This window comes from Corvus hawaiiensis, chromosome 1, assembly GCF_020740725.1.
Source record: "Corvus hawaiiensis isolate bCorHaw1 chromosome 1, bCorHaw1.pri.cur, whole genome shotgun sequence".
Taxonomy (NCBI): Eukaryota; Metazoa; Chordata; class Aves; order Passeriformes; family Corvidae; genus Corvus; species Corvus hawaiiensis.
In genome coordinates this window covers 39,504,587-39,519,181 of record NC_063213.1, presented here as the reverse complement: position 1 = coordinate 39,519,181, position 14,595 = coordinate 39,504,587, and the positions used below count along the sequence as shown (strand labels likewise).

Below are 14,595 nucleotides of genomic sequence, written 5' to 3'. Positions count from 1 at the left end.
TTTGTGGCACCGTGGTATTTTCACACGTCTGGGGGAAGGCACCCGCACGTCAGGCCGGCCGAATTTCCTCTTTACCCTCTTCCTCCATTTTGTTCCAACTTTAAATAAACCAAGTCTTATATAAGCGGTCTAACAAAGTATGTATTTAATATGTCTGGCCCGGGGTCGCCTCTCCGCGAAGTGCCGGATGATGGTGCGGAGTAGTTTTCTGAAGGGGCAGGACGACAAGGACTTCCCTGCTCGGCGACCAGGCTCCGTGACCTTCCCCCGCCCGTTTGTTAAAAAAATATATACATATATATATTTAAATTAAAATCATAAATACAAGACAGCGTTTTGGGGCTGGTCTCTCTCCTCCCCCGGCCGGCGGCGTTAGGATTTCCCGAGTCCCACGGCCGCTTTCCGGAGCTGCCCGGTCCGGCGCGGGCGCGGAGCGGGCGGGGGCGCGGAGGCGGCCGCGCGGCCTGCGCCGACCTCCCGGGGGAGCGGCGCGCCGAGGTCCCTCCCACCGGCGGCGCGGCGCGGAGGGGGTTTGAATGAAAGACAGGACGAGCCCGGAGCACCATGTCACTCCGTGAGGGAGGCAGCGGCAACTAGACTGGGGAAGGCTCTTCCCTCCCCCCCCTTTTTTTTTTATTTTCTTTTTTTTTTTTCTTTATTTTTCTTTTCTTTATTTTTCTTTTCTTTTTTTTTTTTTTTTTTTTTTTTTTAATTTGGTTAGAAGGGGGGTGGGTGGGGAAGCGAGAGGGGAGGGCTCGAGAGCGGGGCGAGCCGAGGAGAGGACGAGGAGAGCGAGCGAGCGAGCGGCTCTGCGGAGATTTGGAGTTGCACTGTCTTCCCGGCTCCTCTCGCAGGACGGTTCCCTCCCGAGCCGGGCAGCGGGCACCGCCGGAGGCACGCTGCTGCCAGCGGGGGAGGCGGGCTGCTCCGCCGCGGGCACCCGGGCACGGGGCTTCCACCCACCCACGCACACACACACCCGCACACACCCCTTCGCGCTCACACACACACAGACACACACACACGTATATGTTCGTGCGGGCGCGTTTTTGGCTGCGCTGGAAGTAGCGCGCGGTAGACGGCGAGGAAGTCTCGGCAGCCTTCTCTGTCGCCCGCGCTGTCAGGAATAGCGGCGTGAGAGGAAGAAAGGCCCTGGGGCACTACACCCTGCCAACGAGTTCCCCGCACCAGCCAGAAGGACTCCAGCTACATGGGCAAACGCCTGGACCAGCAGCCAATGTACCCCCAGTACACCTACTACTACCCCCACTATCTCCAAACCAAGGTAAGGGCTGGCGGGGCCGGGCGCCTGGCGGGGGATGGAGAGCGGAGCGGCGCGAACTGCGGGCTCGCCTCTTCTCTTTGGCGATTTTTTCTGTCTCTTCCTCGGGTTTGGTGTTACACAGAGCCGAGCTGGTAGGCAGAAAGCAGGCGTGAGAGAGGCAGGAAGGTTACTGTCTGCCCTCCCCTTTATCTCTTTATTTCTTTTAATTTATTTATTTTTTTCCCAAGGGCTGCTGGCGTCGGCTAATTCCTTTTATTGTTTGGGGAGAACAGTGCGGTTAACGCTATCGTAACAGCGGGCAGGTAGTGTGTTTGTTATGGCATGGGATAAAGATTGCTCTGGACAGCATCGGGCATGAAACACTTTTGGTGGCTCTTCCAGTGATCTCTACAGTTTATCACAGCTTAAAACCATTTTGCTGTTAGAAAAGCTGTCTGTGGCAACTCAAACTTTTAATCAGCTCAGGAGGAGATGCTGTGGAAATCGGAGCTTGGAGCTGACTGACTGTAAATCTGATGGAGTTTGTTTCAGTGTATTGCACTGCTTTTAATATTTCATTAAATATCGAGGATGATATGGCTGTACTCTGTTGCATTTAGGAGGTCTAGAAATAGAGGATAACTACTTTTGGAGAGTGTATCCGAGCGCGGACATTTCCGTTTTCTTTCTTCTTTCCTTAATAATTTTTAAAATGCCAGCAGACTGAAAAGCAGGCCTGCCTCTCCTAGAGAGGCTGAGTGAAGTCTATGCTACCTGGCCATGAGTTAGTTAATTAAAGCCTTACTTTTATAATGCCATTGTATAATAGTCTGTTCCGTGAAAAGATTTCCTGTGTGACCAAAGGACAGTAACAAAAGAAAGCCCTAAACCGAAAGTTTGCAAACCCTGTCAGGACACTTTATTTGGAGAACAGAAAAAGGAAAAAATACAAGGTGAAGTGTAACCTCACAGCCACAGATTAACAGTTTCAGTAAATAAACGAACATCCTTTAGGAGGGAAAAGCCAAGGCAGGGCGCACACATGTGCGTGTGGCACTGTGTGCACATAGACACATTGCGCTTCTGTGGCAAATTTAACACATGGGACATTTGACGTGTGCATCTGTGTGTGGTGAAGTGCCACAAGGGAGGCTGACTTCTCCAGACTTTTGGTTTGAATCACGTTGATCTGGCTGCAGTTGTGAAAGGATAAGTTATATTCCTTGTTAGTAAAAATTACTTTCCCATTAACGTTTATAGCCCGACTACTCCATTATATAAATTAACTAATTGTAAAAACTGTGATTCAGGCTGGTTGGAGTTGTGATGACACCAGAAGCACTCAGTATGATTACAGCCTTGTAATTCATGGCAGGGTTACCTCTCACTTCTTTGCGTGTTTCTTTCACTGCATCATGCAGATATTTTTTTTTTGGTATAAAATTCATCCTTTTTATAATTTTGTATTTTGGAGTGAATTTTATCATTTCTCCCCCCTTTCCTTTCAAAGTCAATCCAAATAGCATTTTACCTTTGTGACCATTTAGTGTGTAATGTTGCTGTTGCAGCAGCAGCCTGTCACTAGCTTGACTGCAATATTGCCTATAGCTTTAACTGTTTGGGGGATTGGGGGATGTAGGCTGATGCTATTCCTCAAAACCTGGCAAGCCAAGGACATGAAACAATTGATGGTGTTTTTTTGAAAGAACAATAGCCTCAAGTATTGGAGGAGATATATTGGACATTCCATGCCTTTTACTCACGTAGCTTACATTTTGCCAGTTGTCCTTTTTTTTCTTTTTTTCTTCATTTTTTTAACTTTGTAAAATAAGCTTTTTGTGAAAATTAACCTTATATTTGAGCTTACAGTAGAAACAATAGCTTTTCTGTACCATGACTTTTTTTAACCCCTTGCTTTAAAATATAACTTAAATGCATTTTTATAGCCAGTATATAAAATTATCAACCCTGTGAAAAGTCATGTGCATCTGTCTTGGCACACTTGCACTATTAGAGTAAGGATAGGTAAAATTTTAAATCGCTGATACATTTTAGTTTTTTTTCTTATTTTGCTCGGTCCACAGTTAAGCATGTACATAAACTCTAAATAATAAACACACATACACGTGCATATATATATACATATACAGATGCAAGTATTTCTCTTCCATAGACCATAAGACTTTAAAGCACTGCAGACAGGCAGCATCTGGATTTTGTTACCTTAAAGCTAGCCATCAGCTTCTGGGACGTTTTAAAGCAGTTAGATCCATTGTATGTCTAAAGCTAATAGTTGGGTAATCAAATAATCTTGTGGTGGAGAGCTGTATCTTTTATCATCCCTATTGGAGCAACACGTATAAATAAACCTTTGTATGATTCCAGCCGGTCTGAGAACTTCAGCTTCTTATTTTCCAAAAACTGTTCTTTGTACCAAGCATGGTAGGATTCAGCTCTACAGAAAGAATGTGTTTTTATGCTCATAGTCATGCATGCTGGGGGGGGGGGGTGTGTGCATTCATTTGTCATCAAGAAAGAAATTCTAGGCTTTCTTACAGCATTTCTGTACAGCTTCTGAAATTCAGAGTGGCAGCGTGTTCAACAGGCAAAGTTGGAAATCCATGTTCCCCAGCATGTTTGGGTGAAGTGCTGCTTTTGCTTTGCTTGTTTGGTGAAGTTGCCTTGGTTCTCCTTTGAGAAGTACCTCATTACAGTACATCACGTCCTTCTCACGGGGGACCACGGAGCTGCGCGGGATTTCAGCCTACAGTCTGTGTGTGTGTCTTCTAACGTGGCTAGCACGTTGTTGTGCAGAAAGGGTGTAAATGAATAGCTATATGGGTAATGGGATTATAAATAGAAAAAATGGATTCCATATGTTTGTCTGATTGCTTTAACTTTTTAGTGTTTTGTGGCCTTTTGTGGAACACAAAGGATGCACTCATTCAATTTATTTGTGCTCCTTCATTATCAAATGCCACCACTGTAGCTAAAACTTTAATTTCAGGTTTAGGAAAAGCCATTGTCATCCAAAAAAGGAAAGGACGGGAGGATGTGAATCCTTAAGAGACAATTGCAAGGAATTTAATACATCTCTTAAGGACAAGCACTGAGTTTGAGGAAAGACATAACCTTATTTCCGTTTTGGTGTGATGCTGTCTGACAACTTCAGTTTGAAAGTACAGTTTTGGAACTTCTTTAGACAGATGCTGAGAGTGGGGTCCAACTGGCATAGGAGTTTATTTCAGAGTAAGTGTTTCTGGTTACTGTTGTATGTGAAGCATGGTCTTGTGTTCTTGTTGCAAAATATATTGCAGGGAGGTGGTTCAGCTCGTGTATATCTGATGAGAATCTGTAGTACTTTTAAATTTTTTTTCAAGATATTAAGAGAATTTCCTTAGTTGCATCCTTGCTGATGGTGTAACTACTCAAACAGCTGGTTTACAGGAGTATGTTGTAAATTGTCATGTAAAATGTTAATGGTGCCAAATCTTGCGTTATGGTCTGAATTTCTTTCTTTTGTTTCTTGCTTGCCAAAGCAAATTCTTTTCTCTTTGCCATTTAGCACAGAAGAAAACAAAAATAAGCACTATGAAATATCATGTAATGATGTGAAAAAGGGGAGAAAAATATTAACTCTGAATATATTTGAAAGAGTCTTCTTGATTTAGTAGATGATGTGTTTTATCTTTGTCCTCTGCAGCTTACGATTAGACCTCTTGCTGGGGTCAGCTTTCTTTGCAAACAGCCTACTGAAAAAGCCTGAATCACTTGGGTAGAAAGGAGGAGGTGCCACAGTTACCTGTAAACAGAAATTGTTTGGTTTATAATCTCTATACCTGCACTTGGGGTAAAAATATGCCAGTTAAGCAGCTATTTCCGTGCGGTTTGCTTTCATGCATTCTCCAGATATTTCCTACTTATTAGTCATGGTTTGGGTCTGGTAGTTTTAACTCTCATGGTGTTGACTCTGTAACCCAGTCAGATGGCTGAAACACCCCAAAACGAGAGACAATGTTTACAGTACCCACAGTACCTCTTCATCTCTATATGCCCTGATGCACGTGTGAACACGGGCGAAAGGACGAAGTGTGATTTCCCAACACCTACCTGAATAAAACCCCTTCTCTGTGGCTGTGAAAGGTATTCAGACTGACCTGCAAGCAAGAGGGCTCAATGAATATGTTCCTGAAATGACAGATACGTGCCCCAGCTGAGGAAAAAAACAATTAGGAAGTTCAAACAGGTGTACTCAGAAGAGTTTAAGTTTGATATAGTGATTTTATGGGCACACATTTGAGTGTGTGTTATGTCTCTTTTTTGACATTTTTTAGGGCATCTTTTGGCATGAGGGAATTGGGGACTTCTTTCAGCTGTGTGGCATGACCATACCTCCCTCCTTGCTCCATCACCGTCTTTTACAAAGTGTGTATTTGGAGTCAGTGCAAAGCTCTTGCCTCTCTTCACCTTGTACCTACCAATCCCGTGCTCTTTTGTCACTCACGTTTCTGTTTAGTGGGTTTATGGCATTCCCCACTTTTGACCATCTGGCCATACAGAAGGCCTTGAAGAAAGCGTTCCAGATACAGAGATGCCTGACAGGGCTTCTCTGGCTGGTAGTGTTCAGATTGTGTTTGGTGCCTGGTGTGAAGCAGGGGTCAGGTGTAAGGAGTAATTCATCAACCACACACTGATTTCAGGCTGCATTTCCAACCATCTGCAGCTTGGATCTTTGCCAGAGCTCAAAAGTCTAGCTGGAGCCCATGTGATCGTGCCAAAGTAAAGGCAAACACTTGCAAATAGAGAAATGCATTTCTAGGAATGAAGTTTGTTCGCACTTAGCCCCTGTTTGAGTCAGTATGTCACAGCATGTTTTAAATGCCTCAGAGAGCTGCCCGAAAGGAATACAAATTCATTTAAATGCCATTTAAAAATATTTCAGCCTGGCTATGATTTTGATAGTAATATTAATATCTAGCTCTAGTATTTGCCACCTGGCTTAAACAATAAGGAAGATAAAAGTTTTGTTCCTCTGAAAAATGCAGAAATATATGAACTCATTTGCTTTTCATGTATCCTTGCTTGCCTGGATAAAAATAGTTTTGTTGTTTTAAGGGACATTATGATATGTATTAAAATGGTGTTAAATTTCTTGATTGATCTTCTTTTCATATGTTGCCTCCATACAAGTCTGTTTAAATTAAAAACCAGCCAACCCACAAAAATACCCACAAAAGAAAGCACCACATGAAAAAAAAAAAAGCAATAAAAAACCCGAAAAACCAACAACAAACAAATAAAAACCCCCAGACCAAACCTGTGGAAAAGGAAAATTCAAATTCTTACTACTTCAAACACTTATGTATTATGATATTCTATGGCTATTTATTTTGCAAGCAGATATTTTATTTCTGTAAAAAATGATGGAAGTTGCAAGCATTTGCCAGATTAGGCTACAAAGATCTTGCTGTGGCGAGTGCTGTGTGTTAATAGTTATAATTTAGAATGCCTTATACAAGGTGCCCTTTCAAAATAAAGTGCAGTGGTTCAGAAATGAACTGGTTTGGTTTTTAATGCATGAAGTCCTTTCAAAGAAAGCATGATGGTATGCTTGCACTTTAATTCAAGTATCTTGGTAAAAATCATCAGACTGTTGGTTCTTAAATTTCCATGAATTAAAAAACAGATAAGAAAGGATGCATTTCAAGTAGGATGTCTGAGTTCATTTCAGGTCTTGCTGTGAGAAGTCTGTATAGTATTCCCTTTGCATATAATTGCAAGCAGCATTTTCTAATTCAATTTAATTTTTTTTAATTTTTTTTTTTTTTAAGGGGTGGGAAGTGAATTTTCCACTATTATACTCCAGGCGGGGACTTTGAGTTTGCTTGCAAACAACACCATTCCGGACTGTCCAGGAAGAGAAGCAGACTTTTCTAAAAAAACCCAAATAGTCTGGTTGTATTTTTTTTTTTTTCTTGAAGAAAAGAATTTTAGTGCTAGAAATTTTATGTAGAGAGGAAAATAGTTAATGTGTCTCAAGAACTTGCTTCCAGTGCTGCATTAAAATTGTGTTTTGTAACAGTCTCATCAGCTACAGCTGTATGTGATTAAATAGTGTAATATCAAAAGCATGTGTGAATAAGAGCTTTTATGATATAGTTGTTCCATACCAAAGACTGCAGATGGGCAGAGAAGGGAGTCAGAGAACAGTGATTTACTCAGATACTGTCAGTGCCTGTACACTGAGTATTCCTGTAGCGGTGTTTTGCAATTGCTTTCCCACTCATATGGGCGGCAAGATTGGGTAACAAAGGGAAGTTTAGAAGTAAACAGTTTTACAAAGAGAGCTATTCTAAACAGTCAGGTATCAGCCTAAGAATGGTGTCTACTGATGCAGAATGATGTACCATGTATTTTAAGTAGAGGATTAACAATAATATTATTGAATAGAAGTTATAGTGAGAGGGATCTGTTCTGCTTCCTTTGAAAAATCAATGAAAAAGATTTGGTTGTCTTCAGCAAGACAGAATCAAGCCCACAAAGCACATACTGATCACCATGGCAAAACCAGTACAGCTGAACAATATACAGGTTTTTTTTAAAAAATACAGTCACAAAAGAAATAAAACCAGTCAATCAGAATGATTCTACATCGTGCAAGGGGTTGAGGACATACCTCCTCCAATACTTAACAGCATTTTGTGTTTGCTGTGGCTATAATCTCTATTTAACATTATTTATCCTGATTTATATTTTTAGAGAATGAGCAGCTTAAACCAGATGTTTTGTCTTTCTGTCTGTTTCTCTCTCTGCCAGTTGAGATATGATTTATACAGAGCAGAAGTCTAATTGCCATAGGAGATGTCTCACATGGAGCCCAGTGCCTATAATGAAGATTAACAATTTCTGTTAGAGACTAAGTGCGGTTAATCCACAAAAAGTGGAGAGAGAGCTGGTTTTGCTTTTAGTTATACAATTCTTAAAATAAAAATACTGTGTAGCCTCTTTGAAATTTGAAACAAGTTAGTTTTCTGTGCAGGTCTTTTCTGAGGATACAGTGTTTCTAAATGGAGAAGTGACGCAAAGGTTGCTGGTCCTATCTGTAGCTGCAGATTGGAAGCTCCCGTTGAAATCCTCAATCATACTGTCTTTTATATTTTGTTGGTTTACAGCAAAGTCTAATCTCTTCTTCTAGAAGCTTTTTATTAGCTGAAAGACTTCAGGTCTAACATTGTCAAATAAGAGAAAAAGATTATTTTTTCTGCTTTTTGGATGGAAAAACTTCTTTTTTTTTTTTTTTTTTTTTCTTTCTTTCCTTCTTATTTATCTTATTTGGTTTTGGGCTAGCTTGCAACCATGGTTGAAATAAATTCCCTCTCTGCTTATTCGTTGTAAAGTCAACTTTAGTATCAAATGTGGTAGTTTATTAAAAAGCAAATATTTACATTTTTAAGTGCTTCATTTGTGGTATATTTATGCAGGTGAAATTGTTTGGACAGATTTTCTATGAGGATTCCTCTGTTAATTGTGTTAGCTTCATTCAGATGCAAATGAATGAAATAAACCACCTGACATATATAGATCATAGCAGAAGCCAGAAGATGCGTAAGATTGCATGTTTACAATGTAAAGCACTCTGATATTTTGTTCCTTGTTGGTGTCTTCCTGACACATGTTTTATGGTTAGTACCATGTGGTTGATGATGATTTATGGGCTGTCATGTTGTGGAAGTGATGTCACTCCTGTGTGACTCAAATTTATTCAAGAAGATAAGTTGTTGAACAGATTTGTATTCCCCCCTCCCCAAGTATAAATCAACCAGCAGTTTGTTTTTATTCTGTGAGTTTGCATTCATGGACTAAATCCTGAAGCTGTGCTTGAATACTCTGCTGCAGAATGTGGTGGAGTAGAGAGGGAAAGGCTTACTGGGGGACCAACATGATGTTGTTGTATTTAATTGATTGCTCATTTGGCTTCTGTTCCACTCCCTTCCCCACCCACTTTCACAGCCCTTCCTCTGCCTAGCTATACTTAGAGCCCAGCCAGGCCAAGCCATTCAGAGCTCAGTATCGACGCTGCACAGGAGCCTGACCTTTCTGCCTCATGCCGGTGGGAGATGGCAGGACTGGATCCGCCATCAAGTCTCGTGTGTCTTGCCTGCGAGAAACTCTGGTTATTTGGAACAACATGTGATGCAATCTAGTTGCCTTCCCGGTGGAGAAGCTGGCAACCTTCATGCCAGGGTTACGCAGGGTGAAAGGCAGACTGAAGATGCAGTGGATAGGGCAGAGGGCTGTTCTGGATGTGCAGTCCCAGAGTTGGCAAAACCTTGAGGTGGTGCATTGGTGATAAAGGGACACTAGGGAACTTCAGAAGGAGGCGTTTCACCAGAGGAGGAGATAAGGGAGCCTGGTGTACCGTTACATCACAAAAGGTTTTTAAAGCTAGGTATCCATAGTTACAACAGGAGAGTTAAAATCTAGATTTCAGGGACTCACCTGGTGTAATGTCCTCCTTCCCTTTAAAGAAGAAAGTGTTTAGCAGTTCTTAAAGCTGGAATGATATGCCTGTGTGAATTCCCCGGTGTTCAGAGAGCTGTCTGTTTAAAGTTTGCTCTAGTTTTCCCTCTTGTTCTAATTTTTCCAGCTGTGGAAAAAAATGGCATTGCAATTCTTAGCCATATAAGGGACTTGTTAGTTTCTTTATGTGGTTGGGAATTGTTTCTCCTTTTGGTCTTCAAAGGCTGTTGCTGCTGAATATGCTTTAAAGGGAAGGAACTACTTGCTTAGACAAAAGCTGCAATCCTTATTTCTTCTCTTTCTCACTTCTTTCTGACCTTTTGTTGGGGTACATGCATATAAATAAATTCTGCTTTTTAGTGTCATGCAAGTTGATGGATACTCTTACAAAGAGAGAAGCATAATGGGAAATGCAGTCTTCATTTCTGTTCTCTCATTTTGTAGTGATGAATTTGGTTTGGTGCCAGTTAGTAAGTACATGACCTTTCCCCTACATCTTTTGATTCATGACAGGGAGTGTCAGAGCTGAGTTAGTGATCTCTCGTTACAGCCTTTAACAAACTATGAAATATTAAAAATGAATTAGGTCACTTGGAGCTCGGCTAATATGTCAGTGATGCAGGGTGGTGATTTCATATTAATGAAGCATAACACACAGCTTAAAATACAAAATTCAGATTTTTGTGAACACAGACAGCAGGGACGTATCGCTTTTAAGTCAGGACATTTTTATCTTGAAAATGTTATCTTTTAAAGACAAACCAAACAAGATATTTTGCAAAGATGGTGTTATCGGCCACATTCGTTTAATGTTCATTCCAGAAAATCATATCAGCCTCAGCCTAATTGGAGCTAAGTTTTTCAGTGTATTTACTTTAAGATCAGAACTGCCGACAAGACTTCTTTTAGTATCAGCTGAGATGTGTCTACACAGCTGTCGCTGTTCTGCTTAGCTGCTATACACAACCTGATAATCTACCACATGTAACTGAACGGTATAATATACACTCGTTTGGTGTGCAAATGACATTTCTGGAATTGTTTAGTGGAAGGGAGACTGGCAATAAAAATATGCTGTGAATGGTACAATGAATAAGGTGAAAAATAGGACTGATAGCTCTTAGACAAGCCTCTGCCTGGTTTTGCATTCATGAAAACTACCTTTAATACCACTCTATACCTGCAAGACATCAGAAAAAAGTCAGAGGCACTGCAGTCCTTCAGATGTTTGACAAAGCGTGCAGCAGGATTTGGTAAGCTGAAAGCTTTACCTAGGCTGTATTAAGACGACGTTTACTGTGTCAAGGTAGAGCTGCACTAAGTGTACTGTTAAACAATCCTTTGTGAAAACAAGCATAAAGCAGACATATTGCTGTGGCCTTTAGCAAAGCAGCTGGGAACTTCCTGCCTGGGGGAGCATTGCACTCCTTGGATTTTATGTTTGTGCTCTTTGTGTCTCTTTGGAGCTTTTGCATCCTAAAGAAACACACTGTTTGGTCCAAATATTTCCATGTCCTTTTTGGTGTTGTTTTTACTGTGGGTGTCAGCTGGTGGTGCAAGATGGGATAATAATAAATCTGGCTGATGTATGGTGACTCCAAGATGGCAGTAATAGTACACGCTGAACAATGACGTGTCTGTCATTGCCTCACAGATACAGGTGTGCAATGCACTGAGTTGTCTTGAATTTTGAGATTATGGATATAATTCCCGTCTCTAGGAACAGCTGTGAGAAAGTTGTAGACTCCTGGCCCACCAGAACGTATTTGTTATCTGTGTGATTTTTAGAAGCCTTGCCGACCACTCAGTTTCTGCTTTATATCTCTGCCATTTTATGAAATCACTGTAATTGTATACAGTTGTCCCAGTGCAACATGCAATTTCCTGTAGTTTGAAAAGCTTTCAGCTTAAGATTGTCTGAACTTAATAGTATAAACATTAATTTACTGTGTTAGAGGGGTTATTGGGTGTTTTTCGCATGCATAAGTCAGGTAGTAATTGTGCTGGACAGAAAAAATAAGTTTTGTTTCCTTCACTGTCTGCCCTGCTTTGACTTAAATGGATCTCTGGTGATGGTAATACTTAGCATGTAGCAGTCATTTCAATTTTCAGTGGGCTGTATAAATATTAACTAATCTTCAGAGCCCATTCTGAGAGGTGCCTTAAACACCTTATTTGCTCATGCAATGGCTGCATGCAAATAATGACCTCAGCTTTCAGAAGCCTATACTGGATTATCAAGAGTTGGGGGATAGGCTTGTGTAGCATCCACATTCTTTGGGCAGAATCTGGAGGTGGGGAATGTTGTTGCTGCTTCATGAGCAAATGTGGTGCATGAGAGCTGTAAGAGTGGAGACAAAGCTGGAAAAAATAAAGGGAAAGCATTTTCAGAAGGTGGCATGTTTATCTCTGGTTATCCAGAAGTGTTGAGTGCCCACATCTTTAGCAGATGAAGTTCTCAAAGACATTTGACACTAAACCCAATATGACTCTCAGATGTGCATCCAGAATTACAGAGCACTTTGCAAGACCAGTTACCTGAAGCAAGTGCCTGAACCTTCCTACTGGTTCAACATTACACCTTCCTCTTGAGCCTTTCTGCTGGGGAAGGGGACAAATGGAGCAGGGTGGGAGGAGAGGAATTCCCTGTAGTGTCCCCAGTGTTGGGGAGGGAGGTTGACTGCAGTCCTGCTAAGGTGTCTGAAAAAGATGTTTGTGGTGTTTGACCAGTGCTATGAGGTGCAGATCAGGCCCCAACTTGGAGTGTTTTAGAGATTTGAACAGTGCTTGGCCCAAATGTTTCCAGAAGACAAAAACTTAGTAGGCACCTGGACAAGGATGCAAAGGAGGACTTCTTCATTCTTTCAAGTAGAAGAGGGAAAAACACTTTCCAACAGTGCCTGTGCACAGCCCCCAGTCCCACTGGCGCTTGCTGGCTTTGTTAGGCACTGATGGGAAAGTTCTAGAAAAACAACTGCCACAATTCCACCAACATTGTGCAAAGAAACTGGTCTGTGTTTGAGTCCTTCAGGTTCATTTTTCAAATCTACAGCACCCTGTTAATCTCCAAGGCAATAGCAAATAATTTATTTATGGATGGGTGTTAGCTAAGTAGTAGTTGATAGATACAAAATTGTCACAGCCAACTGGCTTTGGTTTTCTCATGTCCAACATCGTGTGCCTTGCCAGGACTTACTTTAGATTTTCTGTTGTCATTACTCTTTTTATTCTTCTCACCTTGGCTTGTAACAGTATCATATGTGCTTCCCTCTCTGTTGTGTTGGAAATAGTTGCATTTTTAAAAATCACAGCTTGTTTGGCTCAAAGGTACTTCATGGATGGGAGAGAAATGATGATATTCTTGATGCTGATAACTTCTTGTGTCCCAAGGGTTTTGTTTTAAATGTGTGAAAACATTACAAACAAGGGTTGATTATTGGTGTTTTAAAACTGAACAGGGAACTGTGCCAATGGCCACAAAGATGTAGATTGTGCTTTTACAGTGTATGTTGAGGAATGAAGTAGGACTGCCATGCTCCAGCAACAGCCGATGAAGTAGGCGTTTATGCTTCATCTCTCCTGATCTTTTAGCAAGGGAGTAAATTATTAGTTGTTTATTATTTCTTAACCTTCAGTGGGTGACTTCCTTTCTGCGCTAGTCAGCTATTTTGAGGTAGAGATAGGTAGATTTTATTTCCTTCCTCCTCTTTCCCTCATTCTCATTTGCTCTCCAGATGGATTGTCAGGTAAGTTAAAGCCTTCTTTTTTACCAACCTGAGGGTCAAAGAGGTGATCTGATGCTTAGGTGACAAGAACAGACCTTGAAAAAGCTGAGATATAAAGGGCATCATTACAATGAAATGAATATAAGGAAAGCCAGAAGCTTTATTTTTATTCAACAATTTGTCCATCATTTGTGATTTAACAAATCTACCTCTTTACCAATGTCTTTGATTTTTTCCCCCCTTGTTTTGTTTTTTTTTTTTTTTTCTTAGCCTTTTAAGAGCTCTGCTGGTTCTCATTTTTCTTTCACCTAATTCTTATGTGTATGCCATGGTGTTTGTTCTACCATTTGACCATCACAACTATTTTGTTATTTTTAGATACTGCCATTGTATTTTCTAAGCCAGTCATACTCTTCCTCTCTTTTCTTTTTTTCTTTTTTTTTTTAATGGTATTTTACTGTTTGCAGACTGCCTCTGACTGTGCAGTTTGGTTGTGCTGAGCTGCATACAAAACCAGGGTAAGAGATAGTCCCTGCCTGCAAGAGTTTATGAGCAATGTAAATAACGCAGCCTCACAAAGGTGGGTAGGAACAGCAACGGAGAGAAGTGAAGTGCCTGGTGGGAGGCTGCATTGCAAAGCAGTGCCAGGACCTGGATGGTAGATGGCAACTAGTGTTTACTGTTTACCCATATACCGTATGCTACTCCATCACCTTGGGAATGAGTCACTCTGCCTTCCCAGTTCATGCATTGCTGATTTTTTTTCACTTTTTTCCCTAATATGTAGGGTTTCAGTTGCACACAATCATTTCTACTTTTCTACAACTGCCTTTGTGCTTCCCTGGGCTTTAATTTCTCCGTCTTTGCTGTTTGGTGGCCAGTCTCCTGTGCATTGTCTGGCAGATTTTGGATGTTGTGAAGTGAAGGAAGCAATGGAGTGGCTTTCTGGAGTTTCTTGTGTTGGTAAACTGGCACTGAACAAGTACGGTCTTAGTTGATGTTGCTGTCTGACTTCACGGAGAACGTAATGGAACTGGACAAAAGAGCAAAGCAGTTGAGGTCAGTGTGAGACAAGAGGTCTATTCC

General features: G+C 41.3%; 1 protein-coding gene across 3 annotated transcripts in view; it reads left to right on the top strand.

Annotated features, from left to right (window-relative positions):
* Positions 1–14,595, top strand: part of RBMS3 (RNA binding motif single stranded interacting protein 3) — a 709,804-nt gene that overhangs the window by 263,580 nt on the left and 431,629 nt on the right. For 2 of the 3 annotated variants that reach the window (XM_048301476.1, XM_048301468.1), the window contains exon 1: positions 763–1,285. The exons of the other annotated variant lie outside the window; for it this stretch is intronic. In XM_048301476.1, coding sequence (XP_048157433.1) covers positions 1,211–1,285 — 75 coding nt within the window. In that variant the 5' untranslated portion in view covers positions 763–1,210. Of the gene's footprint in view, positions 1–762; positions 1,286–14,595 lie in introns of those variants that run through there. 3 annotated transcript variants of the gene reach the window in all.